The sequence below is a fragment of the Stegostoma tigrinum genome, chromosome 2, assembly GCF_030684315.1.
Source record: "Stegostoma tigrinum isolate sSteTig4 chromosome 2, sSteTig4.hap1, whole genome shotgun sequence".
In the NCBI taxonomy this organism is placed as follows: Eukaryota; Metazoa; Chordata; class Chondrichthyes; order Orectolobiformes; family Stegostomatidae; genus Stegostoma; species Stegostoma tigrinum.
Window position 1 is genome coordinate 59,927,218 of NC_081355.1, and position 25,093 is coordinate 59,952,310.

Genomic DNA, 25,093 nt, shown 5'->3' on the forward strand with positions numbered 1-25,093 from the left:
GACTTGATTACAGGCTTCCTGACTCACTGCACCACAAGACCTTCACACTATTGCCGTACTCTTGCTGTTTGTGACAACCTATCTCTGCGAGCAGGCATATTCAACATTGGATACATGAAAATCAATGGGAGATAGCACTTGTTAGTGGAGCAAGATTTGTGGACAGCCCTCTCATCAGTCGCTTCCTGTCTCAAAAGTCTCTGCGCACATCATTAGGTCCAGTTTCCTACTCATCCAGTACAGTGCAGCCTCCTTTACTTTGCATTTTAGTAGATTCATTGTGAAAAGTTCGAAATACTGTAGTTGAGTTAAGCAGGTTATGAAAATATGTCTGTGCTCACAGTCTGGCCTTGTATTTTTGCTGGTGAATTTGAAACATTAATGCTTCTCATTCTTATCTTGTATGCACTACATTGTGCATTTGTCTAGTAAGATCCTAACCCTAGTAGATGCACGTAAAAGGGATGTTTGCGAGCAATCAGTTCAGCTGAAAAAAGTGGATGTGCCATGGAACTGTTTGTCTCATTGAAGTGTACTTGATACTGAAAAAGTTGGGAGTGGCTGATGTAGATGGAGCTTTGGTTGGCAACAAGAAGCTGATTGGTCACTAGACTATTGACCAAAGGTTTTCTGCCTGCCAGCAACCACATGACTGTCTGTCAGGAAATTAAATATTTTGAGGTTGTGAACAAGCCACAGAGAAGCCTTCATAATGTGTGGAATCTCTATATACTTTTTAAAATCATTAACTTTTATGACATCTTCAGGAATAGCAAGGCTTAATTTCCAGCACGCTAGCCCAGTGAGTCATAATATGCTTATGAGAGCAACAATATCTAATTATACAGTAGGTAAAAGTTAACTTGGGTCATGTTCTTTGACAATTAATCAGCTATATTTCAGTTGGCCAATTTACTTTTTGTTAAACAAATCTTAAAATGTTTGTCCATAGCTCTAAGGTCACTATGGGGTATTCCTCTTATAAATCATTGACATAAGTGCCTTATGAAATACTAGAGTCTCAATATTTTGTAATTTATACTTAAATTATATGGGCATGTTTAATAAATGATTTTAAATGGCATCATTGTCATAGCTCTTTGTAATATATTGAAATATAAATTACCATATACTTTGACAAGCATTTAATAATGCAAGTTTACATTTGGCCAACTTAACAGAAAATGAGTGCGGTTAACACAGATAGGCAGTTCTTTTATCAGGTCTGCACCATATCTGATGGAACCAGTACTAATTGTTAATCAGTAAAGACAACGATCAAAGCATGGCGCATGAGGTCTTGTTTCTCAGCTGTTCACTTGATAAACTTACTGAGCCATTATGATAACCTACTGCTGCTATTTTATCTGGTTAGTGTTAGTGGTCTGAATATGCTCCAAGTTAGGGAGAGAAAATATCGTAACTGTTCCAGTTCTGATTATTATTCCCTAACCGTTGCTGGAAACAACGCAGGGTGTACAGAACTGAAAAGTCCATTGCTTTAATGTTGTAGACCCAATACAGATTTCTAAAAATTCATACATGGGAATTGGATGTTTCTGGCTGGGTGAACATTTATTGCCCATCCGTAATTGCTGTTGAGCATGTGGTGGTAAGCTGCAACTTGTAATTAAATAACTTCTTTATCATTGTTGAATATCCCGGGGCAATTTAAAGGAATGTAATTAGACAAACAAATTGATACTGAGACAAATGATCAGATATTAAGATAGTGGACCAAAGTCATGATCAAAAGTTTGTGTTTTAAGGAGTATTTAAACAACCACAAACGGTACAGCTTACAAAATCAAGTTGTAGAGGCCAAAATGAAGGAATTCAGCATTCTAACAAGACCACAGGATCGCTGGGCTGGGAGGGGGTAGGGTGGGGAGAGAGGCGTTGTAGTAGACACACAGAGGAGCACAACCACAGGATTTAAATAAAAGGACATGAATCAAAATTTGAGGAGGTAGTGAAATGGAAGCCAATGAACATCACAGGGACCGCCGGGGATGACGGGTGAACTATAATTTGTGCAAGCAATGTACCGTGCAAACAATGTTTATATTTGTAATTCATATTTTATAATATATCCTAAAAAACACAAAAAAACATTTGCGCACAGCTGAAAGCAAAATACTATGGATGCTAGAAATCTGAAATAATACAGAAAGTGCTGAAGAAACTCAGCAGGTCTGACAGCATTTGAGGAGAGAGAATTGGAGTTTTACATTATGACTCTTTGACATTTACAGATTTACCTACAATTTTACTTTCTAAATAGCAATAAAGTGACTCTTTGGGAGTAATTTCACAAGTTCATACTGCTGATTTAGAGCTTCTTCTTCCAAATAGCATTGTGAATTCAGGTATGAATTAGAACCATATCAGAAAGCCTCTGGATTCTTGAAAAGCATTTCCCAATGCGCATCTAAGCAGGGAGCTAAATTTGCAAAACTCGTCAGACATTAAGCACTGCTTCAAGATGTGCATCAGGAAATTCACTATGTTGTTCGTCATGTTTTGCAGAGTAACATGTGTGAGAGTGATATGTTGCCATAACTGGTAGGAGTACCGTGATAAACCTTGCTTAGACTTTACTGATGTGTATTTGTTAATACATTTTTCTAGTAATGTGCTTTTTATTTGTTCTTGTTTTGCTTTACATTAGGCTAGTTGTGACAGTTAAAAAATAGAAACTAGTATTACAAGTAAACTTTTCAGAGTAATTCTGTGGCGCTACAGGAAATGAAATAAATTGCATGGATCACCCTAGCAATTTTGGAAATCTAAAATCTTGCAATCTAAATGATGCAGATGGGAAAGTAAATATTCTGCAGTTGTTGTATACCATAAGACAAACACATGCATCAATAGTGTCTAAATTGCATTAACTTGTGATGCTGCAGTAGCGCATTAAGCATGTGAATTAATGCAACAGCAGGTAAATTAATATCAGTGGGTCCATATCTTTCACTCTATTGATACAAAAATGGTGAATCAAATCCTAGTTTTGCCCAAACAGGCAAATCAAGATTCATCACAAATTATGAGGAGTGGTAATCTACATATCTGGCATAAGTTCCAGCAAGTAACCTTTAATAGTGAATGTCACTCCAAAGAGGAGATATTGGATGAGTTGAACAACAATCTATTTTTAAAGTTGCTCTTAACATAGCCAGTAGACCTCTTGTAGTAAGTAATCAATCACCCCCGAGATAAAATAAGTTCCTGGACTAAAAATGTGGAGCCTTTGTAAGGTCCTCAGCAGGCTTCATGCCAGCTCTCTGTTGGTGAATATTCCCCTGAGACCTTATAAGGCTGGGAGTTCTGGAGTAAGCAGAGCACTTTGGAAACACTCCCATGAGTGCCTGCTTGATATTTGATGCAGATGGAAGGTGTGCCGTCAATGAAAGAGCCGCACATTCATTCCTGAAAATGGTGGTGGTCAAAAACAGGGCAGTTTCATCCTGATTTGCAGAAATAAACAGATTATTCACTGTCTAATTGCCCTGGCCCCAGTGTATACAGGCAGACCCAAATTTTGAGGACAACCAGGGTAATTTTGGCTTCGTGTGATATTGTAAAACCACTGATTGCTAGGAGAAGGGGATGGGAATAAAAATAAATGCTATAAAGTGAATAGCCTATTCATTTTGGCCTACATTTGATTTGTCAAACTTACCTACCTGTATTATCATTAACATTCACCTGAATCATGTTGGGACCAGAATTCCAGTTATCCTAGTTACGCATAACTGGGGCTGTGGATAGGGCTTTAAACTAAATAGTGAGCATTGGGTTCATGGAAATTTATGGAAAAAGTTAAAGGGGGGAAGAGCTGAGCACTGGTTGTTAAAGTTTGCAGAACAGGTAATAGGACAGAGATATGGAAAAGGTCAGGAATCTAACTTCAGGCACAGCAGAAAAGGGGGCATCTGTGAGAAGTGGGCAGTCAGTGCAGGATTGAGGGTGTTGCACTTAAATGCACACAATGTATGAAACAAGGTAAAGGAGTTTGTTGTGCAGGTTTGAGTTGACAGGTGTGATGTGGCTGTGACAGAGATGTGGCTGCAAGTGGATCAGGGCTGGGGGCTAAACATCCAAGGATTATGCATCCTATCAAAATGGCAAGCAGATGAGCAGAGGGGTCAGGATTCCTCGGTTGTAATCACATTAAATAAATAGCAAGAATTGATATGGGGTCAGAGGATGTAGAATCAGTGGGAGGAGAGTTGAGGAGTCACAAAGCATAAAAGATCCTAATAGATGTTATGTAACTGGCCTCACAGCTGTGATCAGAATGTGGGGGAGAAAATAAATCATGAGATTGAAAGGCAGGTAAGAAAATCACAGTTACAATATTCATAGGGGACGTCAAAATGCGATTAGGAAAATCAGGTTGATGGTAGGCCTCAAGGAAAGGAATTTGTGACATGTCAATAGATTATTTTTTGGAACTGCTGGTAATTTGGGCCATTAAGGAACAGGCAGTTTTGGATTTGCTGATGTGTAGTAAGGCAGACTTAATGAAGGACTTAAGGTGAAGGAGTCCCTGGAGGCAGTGACCATAATATGATAGAATTCACCCTGCAGTTTGAGAGGGAGAAGCTGGAATCAATTTGTAAAGGTATAACAACTGAGAAAAGGTAGATACGAAGACACGAGAGAGGAGCTGACCAGAGTTGATTGGAAGGGAAGCCTGGCAGGGAAGATAGTGGAGGAGTAATGTCAAGGGTTTCTGAGGTAATTTGGAAGGCACAGCAGAAATTCATCCCAAGAAATAAGAAGCAAACAAAGGGGAGGATGAGGCAACCATGGATGACAAAGAAGTCATGGATAACATAAAAGCAAAAGTGGGGGAAGAATAAAAAAGATGAAATATGAGGGTGAACTAGCTAGTAATATGAAAGAAAATTGTAGGAGTGTTTTTTAGATATGCAAAAGATGAGAGAAAGGCAAGAGTGGACTTTGGACGCTGGGAAAATGAAGCTGGAGAAGTAGTAATGGGGAACAAAGAAATAATGGAGGAGCCAAGTAGATAAGTTACATCAGTTTACATGGTGGAAGACACCAGCAGAATACCAGAACTTGAAGAGAGTCATGGGGCAGAGGTGAGTTTAGTGACCATTGCTAAGGAGAAGGTGATGGGGAAGCTGAAAGGTCTGAAGGTGGATAAATCACTTGGACCAGATGGACTGCACCCCAGAATTCTGAAGGAAATAGCTGAGGAGATTGTAGAGGCATTGGTAGCGATTTTTCATGAATCTCTGGAATCAGGGAGGGTCCAAGAGAACTGGAAAAGATGTATTTACACTCCTGTTTAAGAAGGGAGGGTGGCAGAAGACAGGAAACTGTAGGCCAGTTAGCCTGACCTCAGTCGTTGGTAAGATTTTAGAGCCCATTATTAGTGGATAAGATTGTTGTGCACTTGGAAGTACCTGGTGAAATAGGGCTGAGTCAGCATGGCCTCATCAAGGGGAGGTCATGCCTGACAAATCTGTTAGAATTCTTTGAGGAGGTTATGACCAAGTTAGGCGAAGAAGAGCCAGTGGACATGATCTATTTGGATTTCCAGAAGGCCTTTGACAAGGTGCCGCACAGGACGCTGCTAAATAAGAGCCCATGGTCTTAAGGATTGATATGGATAGAAGACTGGCTGACTCGCAGAACTCAGAGTGTGGGAATAAAGGGGTCTTTTTTGAAATGGCAGCTAGTGACTAGTGGAGTTCCACAGAGATTAGTGTTGGGACCACAACTATTCATGTTATACATTAATGATCTGGATGAAGAAATTGAGGACATTGAGGGGTAATGTTGAGGAAGTGGCGAGGCTGCAGAAGGGCTTGGACAGGCTAGGAGAGTGGGCAAAGATGTGGCAGTTGGAATACAGTGTGAGAAAGTGTGAGGTTATGGAACTTGATAGGAAAGAGAGGGGCATAGACTGTTTTCTAAATGGGGAAAGGCTTTGGAAATCTGAAACACAAGGGACTTGGGAGTCCTAGTTCAAGATTCTCTTAAGGTTAACATGCAGGTTCATTTGGCAGTTAGGAAGGGAAATGCAGTGTTATCATTCATTTACAGAGGGCTAGAATGTAAGACCAGGTATGTGCTGCTGAGTCTGTGTAAGGATCTAGTCAGACCACATTTGGAATATTGTGAGCAGTTTGGGCCCCGTATCTAAGGAAGGATGTGCTGGTGTTCAAGGGCACCCAGGGACATTTACAAGAATGATCTTGGGGATGAAGAGCTTGTCATGTGAGAAGTAGATGAGGGCTCTGGAACTGTATTCAGTGGAGTTTGGAAGGATGCGGCAGATCTGATGGAAACTTACAGGCTAATGAGAGGACTGGACAGAGTAGATGTGGAGAAAATGTATCCACTAGTAGGAGTAGCTTGGACATAGGGGCACAGCCTCAGAGTGAAGGGATGGCCCTTTGCAACAGAGATGAGGAGGAATTTCTTCAGCCAGTGGCTGTCCATCTATGACTTTTAGCCACAGAGGACTATGGAGACCAAATCACTGAGTGTATTTAAGACAGAGACAGATAAGTTCTTGATTAGCAAGGGAATCAAGGGTTACAGGGAGAAGGCAGGAGAATAGGATTGAGAAACATATCAGCCATTATCAACGGCAGAGCAATCCTGATGGACTGAATGACCTATTTCTGCTCCTTTACCTCATGGTATTACGGTCTTATGTCTAGTAATTGTTCATATTTTAAATAATAGGCTATGTATAAGCCTACAAGTACGGTTTAAATTCTACTTAGAGTTCTTTATGGGTTAAGAATCCATGAATTAATTTTGTCCTTAAGAGTTACTATGGACTCCAGTTAATTTCAAGATTTTGCCAATTTTTCACTTTAATATCAACATATGATTCTGCCCAATAATGTAACAGAATCAGTAATTCAGACTTTCAGGTGTGAATTACCGCAGCCAACTATTTAGATAGCTAAGGCAGCATCAATATTACTAACAAATGGAACACTACACCACTTATTAACAAATTGTTGTAAGTCCTACAACAATGATTCTCGGCAAGAAAGGAAGCCGTTTCTGGAGCTGATCTTGCTCACTTCCTCCACCAGAAGCAACTGATGCAGCAGAAATTTGAAGGGGTAGTTGCCCTTACAGTGTTGAGTCCTGGTTTTTCACAAGATGGAAAAATAATACAAGAAAAAGGGTAGACTTGAATACACCTGGTAAGGCAAGTCAGTATTTCTACTGACATATCACATGTTCCTCCTACATTGGATATACAAGCATGGTATCTCTAGCAGAATTTTAATTATTCGAAGAAGCCTGATGCAGTACTGACTCAATAGAATCCACAATACTTTGATCTGTAAGTAGGAAGTTGGAATTGCACAATGGTCAATTATAATTACGAAAGACTCAAAGAATTTGTGAGGACATTGTAACAACTTTGAGTTTTCATTTGAGATAATTATCTCATGAACCATGTGTTGGACGAATTCTATATGGAAGCCCTCGCATGAAATGACCAAGAAAGTGCTTTTACAAATGGAAGTCATGTGAAGTGGTCCCAGAGATTGAATCAAACTTATTTTAATGTGTAAAAGAAAAGCAAATAATTTATTTCGTCTTCTGCAAACTGTTGGAGTACCTTGTGCTGCTAATGGAGTTTTACGATTCTTTCTTGAGACTCACTCGCTCAATAACCCCTCTCTGATGAAGGGTCTAGGCCCGAAACGTCAGCTTTTGTGCTCCTGAGATGCTGCTTGGCCTGCTGTGTTCATCCAGCCTCACATTTTATTATCTTGGAATCTCCAGCATCTGCAGTTCCCATTATGTCCGAGCTCTCTGATGAAGGGTCTAGGCCCGAAACGTCAGCTTTTGTGCTCCTGAGATGCTGCTTGGCCTGCTGTGTTCATCCAGCCTCACATTTTATTATCTTGGAATCTCCAGCATCTGCAGTTCCCATTATCTCTCTCTCCCCGCTCAATACCAGCTTGGATCACTCGTTATTCAATCTTTTTCTTTTATTTTGACCTTGCAGGATAAACATAGCTTGGTTTTTAAGTTTGTTAGACCTAGGCTTGTTCGAGTTGCATTTAGTTGCATTTGGTGTAGCTTCTCTACGTCCCAATATGATAACTTGATTTATCTACAGTTAAAACTATAATTCCTAAAACTAAAATATTTGAATTATGAACTTGATATTTGCATTACTCTGTAAATGGAAACTGTCATACCTTTACAATAGATAGACTTCATCATCCCAACTCAAATTTGTATCAATTACTTTAAATTTCAAAATATAAGCTGGACTGGACAAAAGATTCCAGATTGTTTTGATTTAGATTTTGTGATCAAAATAATGGTGAAGCTAATTACATTAACCTTTGGCCTAAATGGTACAGCAATTTCAGGCAAAGAGCAGGAGCATAACTAAATGCAAATATTCAAAAGTTGCTGTTCCCAGTTATGGCATTTGGGGTGGTACAGTGGCTCAGTGGTTAGCACTGTTGCCTCACGGTGCCAGGAACCAAGTTCAGTTCTAGCCTGGGCCGACTGTCTGTGTGGAGTTTGCACGTTCTCCCCATGTTTGTGTGGGTTTTCTCCCAGAGTCCAAAGATGTGCACACTCGGTGGATTCACCATGATAAATGCAGCGATAGGGTGGAGGGATTCTCTTCAGAGAGTGTTTGTAGACTCAGTGGACTGAATGGCCTTTATCTGCGCTAGAGGCATTCCATTTCACAAAATGTTTTGCAAAAATTACTGTTGTTGTCTGCCTCATGAATTATTGGCATTGAAGATCATGAAATTGCTCAATTTGCACGTTAGGTACAACCCAGTACTGTTGCAGTTATTTTATGCTAGCAGCTAACACCCTTTTGACAATATGGTAAGTGTTCATCATTGTCAATCAACCACTTTGGCACTAAACATTGGCCCATATCAAGATGGGAATTTCATTTCTTCAGGCTCTGAGTCTTTTAACGTTTTGTATTCTTCTGTGGAAATTGTTTTTCTTTTTATCCTTCTCTCTACTTCTGCTTTTGCACATGACTTGACAAGACTGAGGTCTTCTTGTATTTATTTTCCATACCATCCACCTTATTGGTTAAGGAGATAATCTGTTGCTTTCCCTATTCACCCAGGATCTAGATATTTGGGTCACTCAGTGTGATGTTATATATTCACACTTTCAGGAATCTGTTTGAGCTGAAGGATGCAGTGGAAGTTTATCTAATGGAAGATGCTGAAGCAAAATCCAACCCAATGGTCCTAATTTGTCTGTTAATCGCTAATTGTCTGGGGTGCTTCTGTACTTTCATTATTTTTCTGATGCATCCTCGCAGATTACACAATTTAAGTAAAATAAGCTGAGAAATACTTTGAAAAGAATGACTGTGAAATATAAATAATATGAGGCCCTTATAAAGAAATGTAAGTAATGCAGATGCAGAAATAAATTCTACAACATGCTACTATTTGAATTACATGGTGCATTTCTGCAGATACTTAGCACGAGGTGGGCAGGCTTCTTTTCATACTTGCTTATGAGAAATGCTGATCATGTATAACTACTGCTTATCTGAGTTTAATTTAACATTATCTTCCTGCTAATTATCCTAGATTCAATGGGCACACAGATGACATCCATGTATACCATATGAGGGAATTCTGTGAAGAGTAGACGTCCATTTCACAGATTGTATTGCACCTTGCTTGCACTTATTGAAGCACTTCTTTCAATGAATTGTTTAATTGTTCATCACCATTCATGGCTGGATTTGTCAGGACTGCAGAGCTTAGATCTGATCTGGTGGTTGTGGAATCGCTTAGCTTTTCCTGTTACTTACTGCTTTCACTGTTTGGTGTGCAATTAATCCTGTTTGGTGGCTTCACCAGGTTGATACCTCATCTTCAGATATGCCTGGTGCTGCTCCTGGCATGCCCTCCTGCACTCTCCATCAAACCAGTGTTGATCCCCTGGCTTGATGGTAATGGTTGAGTGGGAAATATGCCAGGCCATGAGGTAATAGATTGTGCTGGAATACAATTCTGCTGCTGTTATTGGCCCACAGCGCCTCTTGGATGCCCAGTCTTGAGTTGCTAGATCTGTTCAAAGTCTGTTCCATTTAGCATGGTGATAGTTCCACACAACAAAATGGAAGTTGTTCTCAATGTGAAGGCAGGACTTCATCTCCAAAAGGACTGTGGAATGGTCACTCTTACCGATACTGTCTGTCATGGACAGATGCAGCTGCAGCTGGCAGATTTGTAAGGATGAGGTCAAGCATGTTTTATCTTCTTGTTGGTTCCCTCACCACCTGCTGCAGGCCTAGTCTAGTAGCTATGTCCTTTAGAACCCAACCAGGTCGATCAATAGTACTGCTGCTGAGCCACTCTTGGTGGTGGACATTGAAATGCCCCACCCAGAGTGCATTTTGTGCACTTGCCATCCTCAGTGCTTCCTCTAAGTGTTGTTCAACTTGGAGGAGGACTGATTCATCAGCTGAGGTTGGCGGGGTGGGGGGGGGGAAACAATATATGGTAATCAGCAGGAGGTTTCCTTGCCCATGTTTAACCTGAAACCATAAGACTTCATGGGATCCAGAGTCAGTGTTGAGGACTCCTAGAGCATCTCCCTCCCGACTTTATGCCACTGTGCTACTACCTTTGCTGGGTCTATCTTGCTGGTGAAACAGGACATATCCAAGGATGATGATCATGGTGTCTGGGACATTGTCTGTAAGGTATGATTCTGTGGGTATGATTATGTCAGGCTGTTTTTTAACTGGTCTGTTAGATAATTCTCCCAATTTTGGCACAAACCTCTGATATTAGTGAGGAGGTCTTTGCAGGGTCAACAGGGCTGTTTCTGTCATTGTCTTTTCTGGTGCCTAGGTCAATGCCAGGTGATCTATTCAGTTTTGTTTGTAGCAATTGGTAGAACTGAGTGGCTTGCTAGGCCATTTTAGAGGGCAGCTGAGAGTCAACCACGTTGCTGTGGGTATGGAGTCACATGTAGGCCAGACCAGGTGAGGGTGGCAGACTTCCTTCCCTGAAGGACATTCGTGAACCAGATGGGTTTTTCTAACAATCAGCAATGATTTCATGGTGATCGTTTGATTCTTAATTCCAGACTTCTCAAAAAAAAATTGAATTCAAATTCCACTATCTGGGGTTTGAACCTGGGTCCCCAGAACATTATCAGGGTTTCTGGATTAGTAGTCTAGCGATAATACCACTACATCATTAGATATAAATGGACCAGTGTTATTTTTGCAAGGACATTTCTGCATTTCCTACATTGAATTAAAATAACCTTGAATTCTGGATGTTACCCCCTGGTTCCCCTTGATTTTGGTTTTGCCAGAGCTCCATGATGCTACATTGTATTGAATATAGTTTTGATGTCAAGGGTTTATTTTGAGAAGATGCCTTCCAGTCCTAGACTCTCCTACAAGGCATCTGCCCTGTCAACTTCCCTAAGAATCTTGGATAACAAGGTGGAGAGCTGGATGAACTTAGCAGGCCAAGCAGCATCAGAGGAGCAGGAAAGCTGACGTTTTGGGCCTAGACCCTTCTTCAGAGGGTCTAGGCCCGAAACGTCAGCTTTCCTGCCCCTCTGATGCTGCTTGGCCTGCTGTGTTCATCCAGCTCTACACCTTGTTATCTCAGATTCTCCAGCATCTGCAGTTCCTACTGTCCCTAAGAATCTTGTATTTCCATAAGGTTGCCTTTCATTCTTCTTAATTCCAAGTACAGGCACAAACTACTCAACCTCTCCTCATAAAACAGTTCCTCCGTTCCTGATATGAGCCGAGTGATCCTTTTGTACTGCCTCCAGTGCCAACACGTGTTTCTTTAGAGAAGGGGTGCAAAACTGTTCGTGGTGTTTCAGCTGTGGTCTGACGAGTGCCTGGTATGTTTCACTAAAATCTTCTTTCCATTACACTTCATTCCCTTTGAAATAAAGACAAACATTCCATTTGTTTAGATAACAAGGTGTAGAGCTGGATGAACACAGCAGGCCAAGCAGCATCAGAGGAGCAGGAAAGCTGACATTTCTGGTTTGGACCCTACTTCAGAAATGGGGGAGGGAGAAGGAGATTGTGAATTAAATAGAGAGGGGGGAGGTGGATAAAGGAGCAGATAGGTGATGAGGAGATGGGCAAGTCAAAGAGGTGGGGATGGAGCCAGTAAAGGTGAGTGTAGGTGGGGAGTTAGGGTGGGGATAAATCAGCCCAGGGAGGACGAAAAGGTCAAGGAGGTGGGATGAGGCTGGTAGGTAGGAGGTAGGGGTGGGGCTTGAGGTGGGAGGAGTGGTTAGGTGGGAGGAAGAACGGACAGGTTAGGGAGGTGGGGATGAGCTGGGATGGTTTTGGGATGCGGTCAAGGCAGGGGAGATTTTGAAGCTTGTGAAGCCCACATTGATACCATTGGGCTGCAGGGTTCCCAAGTGATAACATGAGATGCTGTTCCTGCAACCTTCAGGTGGCATCATTGTGGCACTGCAGGAGGCCCAGGATGGACATGTTGTTCAAGGAGTGGGAGGGGGAGTTGAAGTGGTTCGCGACTGGGAGGTGTTGTTTGGCACGAACTGAGCGCAGGTATCCCACAAAGCAGTCTCCAAGCCTCCGCTTGGTTTCCCTAATGTAGAGGAGGCCACATTGGGAACAGCAGATTCAGTATACCACATTAAACAGAAATTCACCTGCACATCTGCTAATGTGGAAGGTCTTCTTAGGGTCTGGGATGGGGGGGAGGTGTAGGGGCAGCTGTAGCACTTTCTGCGGGTTGCAGGGAAAGGTGCCAGGAATGGTGGGGCTGATGGGGAGTGTGGAGCAGACATGGGAGTCACAGACAGAGTGGTCCCTCTGGAAGGCAGATAAGGGTGGGGAGGGAAAAATGTCCTTGGTAGTGAGATCAGATTGCAGGTGGCGGAAGTGCCGGAGGATCATACATTGGATCCGGAGGTTGCTGGGGTGGTACGAGGACGAGGGGGGAATTCTGTTTTGGTTGTTATTGCGGGGATGGGGTGTGAGGGATGAGTTGTGGAAAATGCGAGAGGTGTTTTCGACCACTGTGGAGTGGAAGTTGCAGTCCTTGAAAAATGAGAACATCCATTTGCTTTCTATGGTACCCACTTAACTTGGATGCTAGGTTGTTTTTGTGATTTCTGGATGGGAACTCCCAAATCCCTCAATTCCATAACTTTCTGCCATCTTTCTCATATTGAATAATATTCAGCATCTCTGTACAACTGAAGCCTAGGGGCTAAAATGCCATCAGATTTAATAATGTTAAGTGAATTTGACTGTCTTCCAATTCTAATATGTTAGACATCATAACAAGTTGTTTGACACTGAGTGCTACAATACCTGTGCAATGTGCAGTATCAGGCCTTACTGAAGCTGATTAAATGTCCCGGCTATTCATTACACTTGTGCTTGCTTCTTGCTTTTTCTTGAGCTATGTATAACAAATTGCAGCAAGTGACAGACGGAAATTCAGTGGTGCTCCCATACGCGTAGTCTACGATTTGGTTGAACAGTACAAGCAACTGCGTATCTCCTTAATGTTCACACTGGAGAACTGTTAATGAATAGTGCAGGTATTTAAGTCAGAAAGTATAAACTAGAATACTGAATCCCATGTCATATCAAGTACAGAAAGTGAAAGAGAAGGTAATAACTTCATTAATTGCGAAACCAAGGGACCAAAAGAAAATGTTTCTTTTTACGTCTCCAAATACAATTAAAATCTGAAAGAATGATACTTCCTTTATAGAGATAACAAGGTGTACAGCTTGATGAACACAGGAGGCCAAGCAGCATCAGAGGAGCAGGAAAGCTGACATTTAGGGCCTAGACCCTTCTTTGGAAATTACTTCCTTTATCATAGTATTTAGTGTCAGAAAGATGATATGGCAGCAACAAGGCATATCATTGCCATTCAAAATGTTACTTAATGTAAATGGACAAAACTTGAACTTTCTAATGTTTAGACTATATCTACAGTATCAGTACATGAACATTGCACTGTTCTGTACATTTAAGTGGCATGTCAGATGGTAAGTTACCATTCCCATAAAGCTTACAGAGGAATTGTATGAACTAAACAAATTTCTACTCTTAACTGCTTACCTGCCTCAATATCAAATTTACTGATGATTTGCAACAATAACCTCACTATTATTTATGCAGTAAGTTCTGGCTCAGTGTAACTTAATTCATGTATTCAGATCACCTGGCACCATAATCAGTGGATAATTACAAGCCATTACATCGTATGAGACTATAACTGAAACAAGCAATCTTCTCCAGGAATTGCATTTACATGCAGGCATATGCCTCTCCATGCTTTAGAAGTTTATAGTAGGTATAAGTTTTGTTGACACCTGAAGACAATTTTGCTAACTTGACTGATAAACCTTATGCAGTTCATCTTTTAATGAGACAACATGCTTATACCCTGATTTTAGCTGAACCAATATTTACTGTAGTTTCAGCTTCCACTGTTTGTCTTAAAGCTTAAAGAAATTTCATGTTAATGCTAGAAGGATCATAATGAGTTGCAAATTTTCAACAGGCACGTGTGGAACTTCCCAAACAAACCACAAATGAGCTAAAAGGACGGAGTGCTTTGCTAGGTGATATCCACAAAGGAGTACGGTTGAAAAGGGTGACACAAATCAACGACAGAAGCGCTCCAAACATTGACAGTAAGTGTTCTACTGTGACACTATATCAATTCTGTGGGTTGTCATACACAATTCACCTTTTACAAATTCAAACCTTAAATCTGTTGACCGGACCTAGGATCTACATGATGATGTGTCCACTGTGAAGATGTTCATGTTTTACATAAATTGTTTAGTTTTTAAATTCATTGTGGCATATCTTGATAGTACATGGGTAAAATAAATTAGCCACTTGAAGTTACATTGCATGTTGCCAAAAGGGAGACTGTCACATCAAGAATGTACTTCAAAAATGCTATGCATTTAACGTACAGCTTTCTGACAATTTAAAAACAGTCTGGAAAATGTTGGAACATTGGTCGCACACTGCAAACATTTAAAAATGTCTTTGTAAGAGTTTTCTTTTTGAAATGTGTTTTTGTAAATTATCAGTCCAATTACAACTATCTTAAAGTATTTTCTGATGAATATTGCTGTAGTAGGTTTTTCCAAACTATAATCTGGACTTTTATTATTGCTTGTCTGCAGAACCCAAGAATGGATGTGGTGCAGGAGCTGTGGGTGGAACATCAACACCAACTGCAGTGGGTGGCGGCATGTTTCAGGGAGGATTTCCTGTTCTCAGACCTGCTGGACAGCGTGATGCTTCAGGTAGCTCTGTTGGACAAGTTAAATACATTTCAAGTGGTGCAGTCTTATTATGTTGTGTTTGCAGTCTGTTGATTCACCTACCAATAATAATTTAAGGTTGTTAATTTCCATTCTGCATTCCTGGCAGGTATCTTTGTTTGGAGCACAATTATTTCTAATAATAGATAACTACACATAATTGAAGTAACAAATCTTAAGATTCATTGTTGATGAATGAGGACTTTGATGTTGATACCTGTTTAGGTTGTTTGGAGTTCCATTTGCAATAGTGTGTGGGAATAATTCAAACTGTTCATTTTCTCCTTTGACCAAACAAGATTCATGTTTCTTTTATAAGTTTATTTATGCATGCGTGGAAGATGTACACTTTAAGAAAATGACATACAACTCAAAACTTCAACAGGATAACAAAGGTTTTGTATTAATAGTACAGATAAGCTACTAATTTGTTATTTCTTTAAGTAATACATTCAAATTGTAGTCTTGTTTTACTTCCGTCTAACCATGATTGGACAACTCACATTCCAAGTTAGTAGACATGACTGTACTATCCGATCATATTTAAGCTCATACACACAAGACTGTATTATCCAATCATATTCAAATTAAAACATGTGATCATCCAATCATATCATGACATGTTCATACCTAATGCATTAAAATGTACCTGTTATTACAGATACTGTTTATTTCTCTCTCTGTCAGTCCCTTTTTTTGCCTGTGCCACCTATTTGCCCTTCCACTGTTTCAGTCCTAACTTGGCTCAGGGAGCAGGATCATCACCATGTTTGAAACTCAAGATTCCTGTTTCAATTAAAGAGTCACCTGAGCAACGCCAGTAATGAGAGCAACATGTCTTAGCTACTTATTGCAGGGAAAGCATTACGAATAAAGCAGTAAGAAGAGTATTACAAAATCAAAATACAATCAAACAGAGTCAACATTGTTTTATGAAAGGCAAATCAAATTTGACAGGTTTAGAAGATTTGAAAATAATAATAAACAGGAAGGATAAAGGGCAACCAGTAGATTGACAGCGTTTGGAATTCTTAAAGGCATTTGACAAGGTACTACATAAAAAGATTGTTATCCGAGATCATGGTGTTTAAGTAATACATTAGCGTTATTTGGAAGAATGGGTAATGAACGGGAAACAGTGCACGGTAAATCGTTTTCAGGTTGGCATTCTGTAATGATTGAATGACTACAGGAATCATTTCTGGGGCCTTAATTATTTACAATTCTAATGACTTGGATGATGGGACTAAGTGGTAGGAAAGCAGTTTGTAAAAAGGTTAAATAGAATTTGCAAAGTGATAAAGATATGTTAAGTAATTGGGCAAAAAAATGAACTGATGGAATATAAAATGTAAGGTTATCATACTGGCAGTAAGAATAGAACAAAAGAATATTATTTAAATGGGACTAGACTGCAGATTGCTTGTGGTACAAAGGTACATGGAAATCTAAGGAAACACAAAGCATGAAGGAAACAAATTATAGTACCATTCCAGAAACAAACACAAATTTCCCCATTCGGTAATGCTGATATTATGAATAAGCTTTACAATTCAGCATAAAATTGAAGTTTTGAAAGTGCTGTTAGTATATGAATAATAATCTTTGCATATGTGTAATTTCTATATCTCAATTTCATGTACGGCTGTGCCTGGGCTGTAAAGGGTGGATGGTCATATATGAGACTAAGAGAGTCTGGTATTCAGTCCTCAGTTTTGAAGCCTATATATGCCTTTTGTCATAAAGATTCCTGTGTCCTTAGGTAGGTAGCGGTGGATAAACTCTACTTTAAAAGATAAATTAGGACCTGACCAATGCCATCATACCTATTAACTGCTGTGTAATAATTGGAACATTTCAACTCAAAGCAATGCTACTAAATAAAGCAATACTCCCAAATAGAAGAAAATTAGATTGCTGTTGGGACAGTTCATCTACTGTGGTCAAACCAGCTCATGTACCAATGGTGAGAGAGGCCCTAGGTTTCAACAAACCCTGCTCAGCTGCTGGTTATGCAAGCCATTAACCTTATTTCAAATGATGAAGATTAATTCATTGACTTAATAAGCTCCTGGAAGACAGGATGCGGCACCCTGAATAACGGGCAAAGATTGATGCCTCAGATGTTACTTATTCCTTATTGGTGGAAAAATGCCCATTATTAGGTGATTACTGCAGCATTTGACATTGGTCCAACATGGAACCTCATTATTGTCAGCAAGAGTTTGTTTAACTATTGAAAGGTTGTATTTGCTATATTGTTTCACATTGCTGCAAGCAGCTGCAAAGATTGTTTTTGTTATGAAAGCAGATGGTGGATTACTCATCCATCCAGAGCCTGCAGAGATTTGGCCTGCAGATTACATGATGGAAACTGTTCAGATCTGGTTTTCACCTCAAATTCCCAGGCTCAATTGAATGGTTCTTTGACATCCTCTTTCCTGTCCAGAGTAGTGTGTCATATGCAGATGTTTGGGGGAGAGAATGCAAGTGGTTTTTTTTTAAATTAATAATCTGATTATCAGATTTACTAGACTGGATTTTAAAAAAAACTGTCCTTTATATTTTTCCAATTATTTAATTTACTTTTGTTTCGTGTACATTTGAATTTCCAATATGTTGGTGGGCAGATAGCATCATAAGCATTGTGAAGTTAAAACAAATCTATTTAATGCCTTCATAAAAATCCAGCTGTTATGATTTTAAACATTTATTACTATATTTAGCAGTACAACAAATCAAGCCAATATTATTTACATAGAGGTGAGAATTTTATTAATTGCTATCAGTAGTAATGTTGAAATTGTGCTGATGAAGGTTGTGCGTGTTCAGGATTTGTCAGAATAAATCTCTGTCAACCTGTCCCTCTTCAACATCCTCATCTTTCAACAATAAATCTACAAAAACATTGACAACAATTGAATCACCTTCACCTCCAGTTGCTCCTTCACTGTGAACATGTATGTGTTTTGAGATCTGTGCGATTTTATAGGAGAGGCGAAACAGAAAATCGCCACAAATTATTCTGCATAATCTTATTGTATACCTTAATACTGACTCCTTATTTTTCAACTTGTCTTCCATTGATGAATTGATAAATTAGATTTATAAGAAGTATGATTGTATATTGCAATGTGATAGACTTTAGTTAATAAATACTTGTCAATGTATTTTTAAAAATTATACTTGTGGTTGTTGATTTCAGAAAGAGGTTCCAAACCAGCTGTTCAACCTTTTGGTATGAAAGTACAAACGTCAAGACACTCAGTCCAGAATGACAGCGCCAGAAATGACAAAAATGCATTGAAGCAATCTGAACGCCCAGACTCCTTTGACTTATCTAAAGTGCAAAAGACAATTCAAGGCCATCATAATGTGTCTGCCCTCACACCCACTTTTAGTCAGAATAAATCTTTGTCAACATGTCCCTCTTCTACATCCTCATCTTTTAATAATAAATCTACAAAAACAGTGACAACAATTGAATCACCTTCACCTCCAGTTGCTCCTTCACTTCCTCCTCCTCCTCCTCCAATGCTTGCAAATGTTAAACCATTTAAATTTCAATATACACAGCCACCACCATCGCCTCTACCACCGCCACCTTCTCCACCACCTTCTGATCATTTCCAAGACCAAGCTTCAGATTTTATATTCCCAGCACCGCCTCCACCTTCTTTACTTTGTATTGAAGACTGTACAGATTTTCCTCTGCCTCCTCCCCCTCCACCCCCATTGCATCCAGGCCCTGCCTATAGTCCTTATAATAAAACTGAAGATAATCTACCACCACCTCCACCCTCTTTGTTGAATGGTGTCGAAGTTCCTCCAGCCTTGCCACCAAAATTACCCAACTTTTCCAACAAACCAAGTTTGTCCTCAATACCTCTGCTGCCTCCTCCTCCTCCACCTCCTCTTCCTCCTCCTCCACCACCACCACCCCCGTTTCCTGCCTACGGTCATCCTGGTTCCAGTTTATCATCTGGGCAAATGTCACATGGAACCCAGCTGTCTGGAAGGGAAGGTCCAGGGAGATCTGGAGGTAAGAAAATAATAGATTGTACAGGAACAACATGTCCTGTTTGTGGTATTGCACTGTCTTTCGTAGTGAATTGTCATCATACTAGATTAAGTCAGTTACAAAAACAAATTTCCCTAATGAATTAAGTACAGCAGTTAGCATCATGGAAAATATTAATTTATGTTACTTTTAACTATATAAAACAGTAGTTTTATGAAGTGTAGGGGTGCAGTATTTTGCCCTGAAGTCAATACATTTCAAGTAAATCTAGCTGAACCTGGAAAAGCCTCATAACAGACTGTCAAAGTTGGCTCCACAAGATTTGCGCATTGCTGTAGAGCTGCATCTGGACTCAGCACAGCTTATGAAATGTTATTTACAGGATACTTTCAGCAGTTTGGCAGGTATTTCACCAGCCAGAATGCTTATTGATAGTCATGCATTGAGCAACCAGCAGTTGGTTGGGGAGGGACCTTATGTGGTTGCTACTGATTGGAAATCACAAAATGTCAGAAATGCAAGAAAAACCAACAATAATTCAAGGCCAAAATCTATCTGAAATCAGCATAATTATTCATGTTGATAGAAAAATGAATGTTATTAAAGAGTGACAAATTTCCAAAATCTGAAGGATACCAGATGCATTAAAGAAAGATTTATAGACCGCTTTTCTTGATGACTGGATGTCTCCAAGTGTTTTCAGCAAATGAACTACTCCTGAAATGTCATCACTATTGTAATGTAGGTGATGAAGCAACTAGCTTTGTGTAGAGGAATCTCCCTCAAACAGCAATGTGCCAATGACCAGACTTTGTTTTTACTGATGGTAATTGGGAATTAAATATTAAAAAGATAAAGATAAAGATAATGAAAGAAAGCCTTGGATACAGAAAGAGAGAGCCATATATCTGTTTGCACCCTAAATTTGGTGAAATTCTAAATAGTTTGGATTGAAACTGAAAGTTGTAATGGGACTTTAAAGGTGGAGAATTGCAAAAACTGTGACACTTAGAGATCAAAATGGAGAACTGTGATGTTTTGTTCTAAGAAAGATAAATCAGAATAATTTCTAAATAGCAAGAAGTTGGTAATTGTTGTGATTGCATATAGAATTGTTTTGAGCAGAGAAAGTTCAGGGTTCAAGTACAGATATCACAAGCAGCTACTGGACAGGTATTTTACTGATGTTGAGCCTCGTTCAATCAAATTTTGAACCTACGATAAGTAAATCTATGTTAGACAAGCATATTTAGGCTTATGATATCAAGTAGAATTGATGGAGTTAAAGTCCATTTCAAAGCTAGTTCAATTGAATGACAAAATGAGTTCTTGAAGCTGAAAGATCAACTTTTCTTCCTGTGTTCATTTTTTAGTCAGTTTCAGCTTTTCCATATCTTATCTATGGTATAAAAATGCAATCTGTGAATAAAATTACTCAGATGGTCGAATTTGTATGCTTGTACTGATGTCTAGTCATTGTAGCTTTAAACTGTAACAGCTATTTTCAATTCTGCAGCATTTATCATGTATATTTGTTTACACGTCAATTTTTCTGTTTTTCAGTGCACAGTAGTGGTGGAAAACTAGCACCACCTCCACTGCCACCAGTTAGATCATCCAGTACGGAACTTACAAGCAGAAACCAGCATACACCCAGCCCAATCTGGACATCTCTGTGCCCTGTTCCTCCCCCTCCCCCACCGCCACCACCAGTACCACCACCGCCTTTACCACTTAAAGTTCGACAAGGAATTTCTATTACACAATCACCAGTCAGTGGTAATTATAGACAATATTTTTACTTTATCTAGAGTAAAATGCCAATTATTCAATTGAACCTCAAACTAGAATTCTTACTTTTTGCATAATAAATCAAAAACTTTACTTGGAGTGGAACATAAAACTACACATTGTAATCCTATGCCAAGGCTGATGTTAAGGTGAGTACTTGCTGGTGGATCACACCAGCAATAGTGAAAATGTATATCTTCAACAGGCTAGTGCTTCCCTTAAATATTAACATGGGGGATATTGGCTCTGCATATTGTCTCCTGCCAGCCATACTGGTGTGCCACTTATTAAATTGAGAGATAGTAAGAACTGTTGATGCTGGATTCAGAGATAACACGGTGTAGAGTTGGAGGAACACAGCAGGCCAGGTAGCATCAGAGGAGCAGGAAAACTGACGTTTCGGGTTGGGACCCTTCTTCAGAAATGGGCTAAATTGAGACTTATTCAGAAATGTTAGTCGTATTTGAAATGAGTATTAAATATATTGCAGGTTTGGATGTGATAAATCCTAAAGATCTTGCACTTACCTTCTTCAAAATATTTCAAAGCACTTCAAAACCAGTAAGTTACTTAAGAAGTATATTTATTGTTGTGTAAATAAACATAACAGTCATTTACCCCTTAAATCACAATCTTTTCCAACTTATAAGTTGTGGCTGGTCTGAGTATTTGTGTAAATCACAGTTACAAATAGTCACAAAGAGATTGACAAAAAATCTATTTTTATGGTATTGGTTGAGGGAAAATTTGTTGACTAGGACAGTGGGAAAATCTGCTTGTTCTTCTTCAAATAGAATTGCAGAACATTTTATATCCAGCCAATCACATGGTAAGAGCCTTGCTGTAATGCTGTATATCTGAAAGACACGACCTTTACAGTGCAGCTGTGCATCAGTACTGGTTTGTGTATCAAATTATTTAATCACCTGGTGTGAGATTTAACCCATTGCGTTTTGAGCGTGATGGGACTACCTTCAAACCAAGTTGGCAATGGTCCCATGTCCTGTGATCTCTGGATTATCAGACAGCAGACAGATGATGCAACATGTCAGAAACCAGTGCAAGTCTTGATGCATGGACAAACCCCAGCCCCCACCCAAAACCTGATCATGTGTTTCCAGATACAGCTATTGAGTTGATTCTTAACTGCCTTATGAAAGGGCCTAGCAAACCACTCAGTTGTATCAAACAATTATAAAGTTTAACCACAAGAAAGAAACTGTATGAAAAACCGTGGCATTGGCTTGTGTAGGAGAAATGATAACGGGAAACACAACCCTCAATGTGCTCCTTACCGATATTTGAGATCTGATGCCAAAATTGGGAGACTGAACCCACACACTAGTTGAGAAACAGCCTGATCCGTTTGTACTCATGGGGTTTATACAATACAACATCCTGGACACGATAAGCACTATCAGTGAGCATATCTGTCAGGATAGATGGGAGGCACTGCGGCATTTACTGAGAAAGGAGATGCCCTGGGAGTCTTCAGCATTGACTCCAGACCCCATTAAGTCTCATGGTATCAGATTCAACATGGGCATGGAAATCTCCTGCTGATTATGACCTGAGCACCCATCAGCTGATGTATCATAATTCTCTATGTTGAGCACCAATCAAAAGAAGTACTAATGTTGGAAAAGGCACAATATTTTACCCCAGGAGGGGTCTTTAATACTCATACTGATAGTGGCTTGGGAACACCATTATTGATTGAGCTGGCTGAGTCCAGAAGGATATGGCTGCTTAACTGGATCTGCAGAAGGTGGTGAGATAACCAACAAGGAGGGAAAATGTAAGTGATCTTGTCCTAACTAATCTACCTGCAGCACTTGTGCATGAGAATATTTTTTGAAGTGACCACTAAGGGGTTTTCTGGCACAATGATAATGCCCTCACCTCTGGACCAAGAGACTCAGGTTCACGTTCCATCTGTTCAGAGGTGTGTAATAACATCTTTTGAACAGGTTGATTAGAAAATCAGATTAAATTAAAATCTGGGCAGCACAATGGCACCGTGGTTAGCACTGCTGCCTCACAGCGCCAGGGACCCAAGTTCAATTCCACCCTCGGGCGACTGTCTGTGTGGAGTTTGCACATTCTCCCCGTGTCTGTGCGGGTTTCCTCTGGGTGCTCCAGTTTCCTCCTACATTCCAAAGATGTGCAGGGTAGGTGGATTGGCCATGCTAAATTGCCAGCAGTGTTTCAGGGATGTGTAGATTAGGTAGATTCGTGGGGAATGGGTTTGATGGCCGCTGTGAGGGTCTGTGTGGATTTGTCGGGCCGAAGGGCCTGTTTCCACAATGTAGGGATTCTATGATTCTATGAAAATTAGAAGTGACCACTACATCATCATTGCACAGCCCAAATCCTGTCTTCACATTGAGGATACCCACCATTATGTGTGGCGCTATGACTGCTAAATGGGATAAATTTTGAACAGATCTTGCAACTCAAAACTAGACATCCATAAGGTGCTATGGGCCACCAACAGTAGAAGTGTTAATAATGACCTGGAATGTCTTACTACACCACCATTACTATCAAACTGGAAGATTAAATCTAATTCAACGAAAGAACATAAGGGCATGCCAGGGATTGCACCAGATATACCTAAGAATGAGTTATTAACCTGGTGTGACTCTAACTCAGGACAACTTGCAGTCTAAGAGGTGAATGCAGCATGTAATCAACACGGCAAAGTGATCATAGAGCCAGTTGATCAGATCTGAGCTCTGCACTCCTGTCACATTCAGTTCCGATTTGTTGTGGACAGTTACACAACTAGCAAGAGGTGAAGTCTTCACAGATATCGCCATTCCGTATAATGGAAGAGTTCAGCAATGCAGAAGATAGGCTGACGTATACACATCCACCTTCAGCCAGAAGTGCCAAGTGGGTGTTCCATCATGGTCTCCCTCTTGACATCCCAAGCATTGCAAATGCCAGTCTTCAACTGATTCAGTTTGTTCCAAATTATTTCAAGAAATGGCTGAAACCGCACATCATTCTGACTTGGAACAATGTTGCTGCTCGTTCACTTTCATTGGGTCAAAAACTAGACATTCCTAACAGCACTGTGCATGTTGCTACATCCCAAGGACTGCTGGGGTTCACGAAGGCAGCTCACCGTAACCACCTCTAAGGCCATTAGTGATGGGCAATAAATGCTGCAAAACCCACAGCAAATAAATGAAAAATTCTACATCCACCATACAGCCAATCTAATGATTGATAATCATGATGTGGTTCTGACCTGTGGTTTGAAGTGAATAAAGGAATGTCATATAGCATGACCATCACATAAAACAGCGGGGTACTAGGCCGATTTGTCACTTTTCACCAGTTTACTGCCTGAACTTTGGGTTTCCTCTTCTTTCAGCTTTCCATATCTCTGATGATACGCTATTCACCTAACTGTAGAAAACAGGATGTAAAATGCACAAAAGCAAAATATTGCAGATATTGGAAGTTTCTTCCCCCAACTCCAAAAAAGAGCTTCAGTTGCTTTGAAACTATGCACTTGTACATGAATAATGATGGTAGAGGCTCTAATTTCCATCTCATGACTAGGGAATCTCTCCTGTTCTTAACACTTGCCCTTGGCTATCTGTTGCATTAATACTGAACCCTTGGATGTGCGATAAATGCAGCTTCCTTGGCTATCACGTTCTTGGGTGAGAGCTTCTGGCTTGGAGACAACAGTGGTACCCACTTCAACACAAGACTCCCTAGTCAACAGTAAACAAATAAATATTATTGATTTGATTTTCCCACACATTTGTTGAAGAAACAGTAAGTGATTTGGAAAACCCAAGTGCATGTTCAGCCCCAAAACCTTTTAGCAGAATGTGCATTTCATGTTAATGTAAACTGTATTCTAAGTGAAACTACATCAGAAGTATTCTCACAATGAACTAA

General features: G+C 40.0%; 1 protein-coding gene across 6 annotated transcripts in view; it reads left to right on the forward strand.

Annotated features, from left to right (window-relative positions):
• wipf3 (WAS/WASL interacting protein family member 3) overlaps positions 1–25,093 on the forward strand; it is a 95,581-nt gene that overhangs the window by 55,643 nt on the left and 14,845 nt on the right. For 5 of the 6 annotated variants that reach the window (XM_059654264.1, XM_059654263.1, XM_048560980.2 and 2 more), the window contains 4 exons: positions 14,577–14,709; positions 15,217–15,339; positions 18,563–19,399; positions 20,942–21,157. In XM_059654264.1, coding sequence (XP_059510247.1) covers positions 14,577–14,709; positions 15,217–15,339; positions 18,563–19,399; positions 20,942–21,157 — 1,309 coding nt within the window. Of the gene's footprint in view, positions 1–11,750; positions 11,908–14,576; positions 14,710–15,216; positions 15,340–18,562; positions 19,400–20,941; positions 21,158–25,093 lie in introns of all 6 variants that reach the window. The other variant, XM_059654268.1, reaches the window with a different exon arrangement.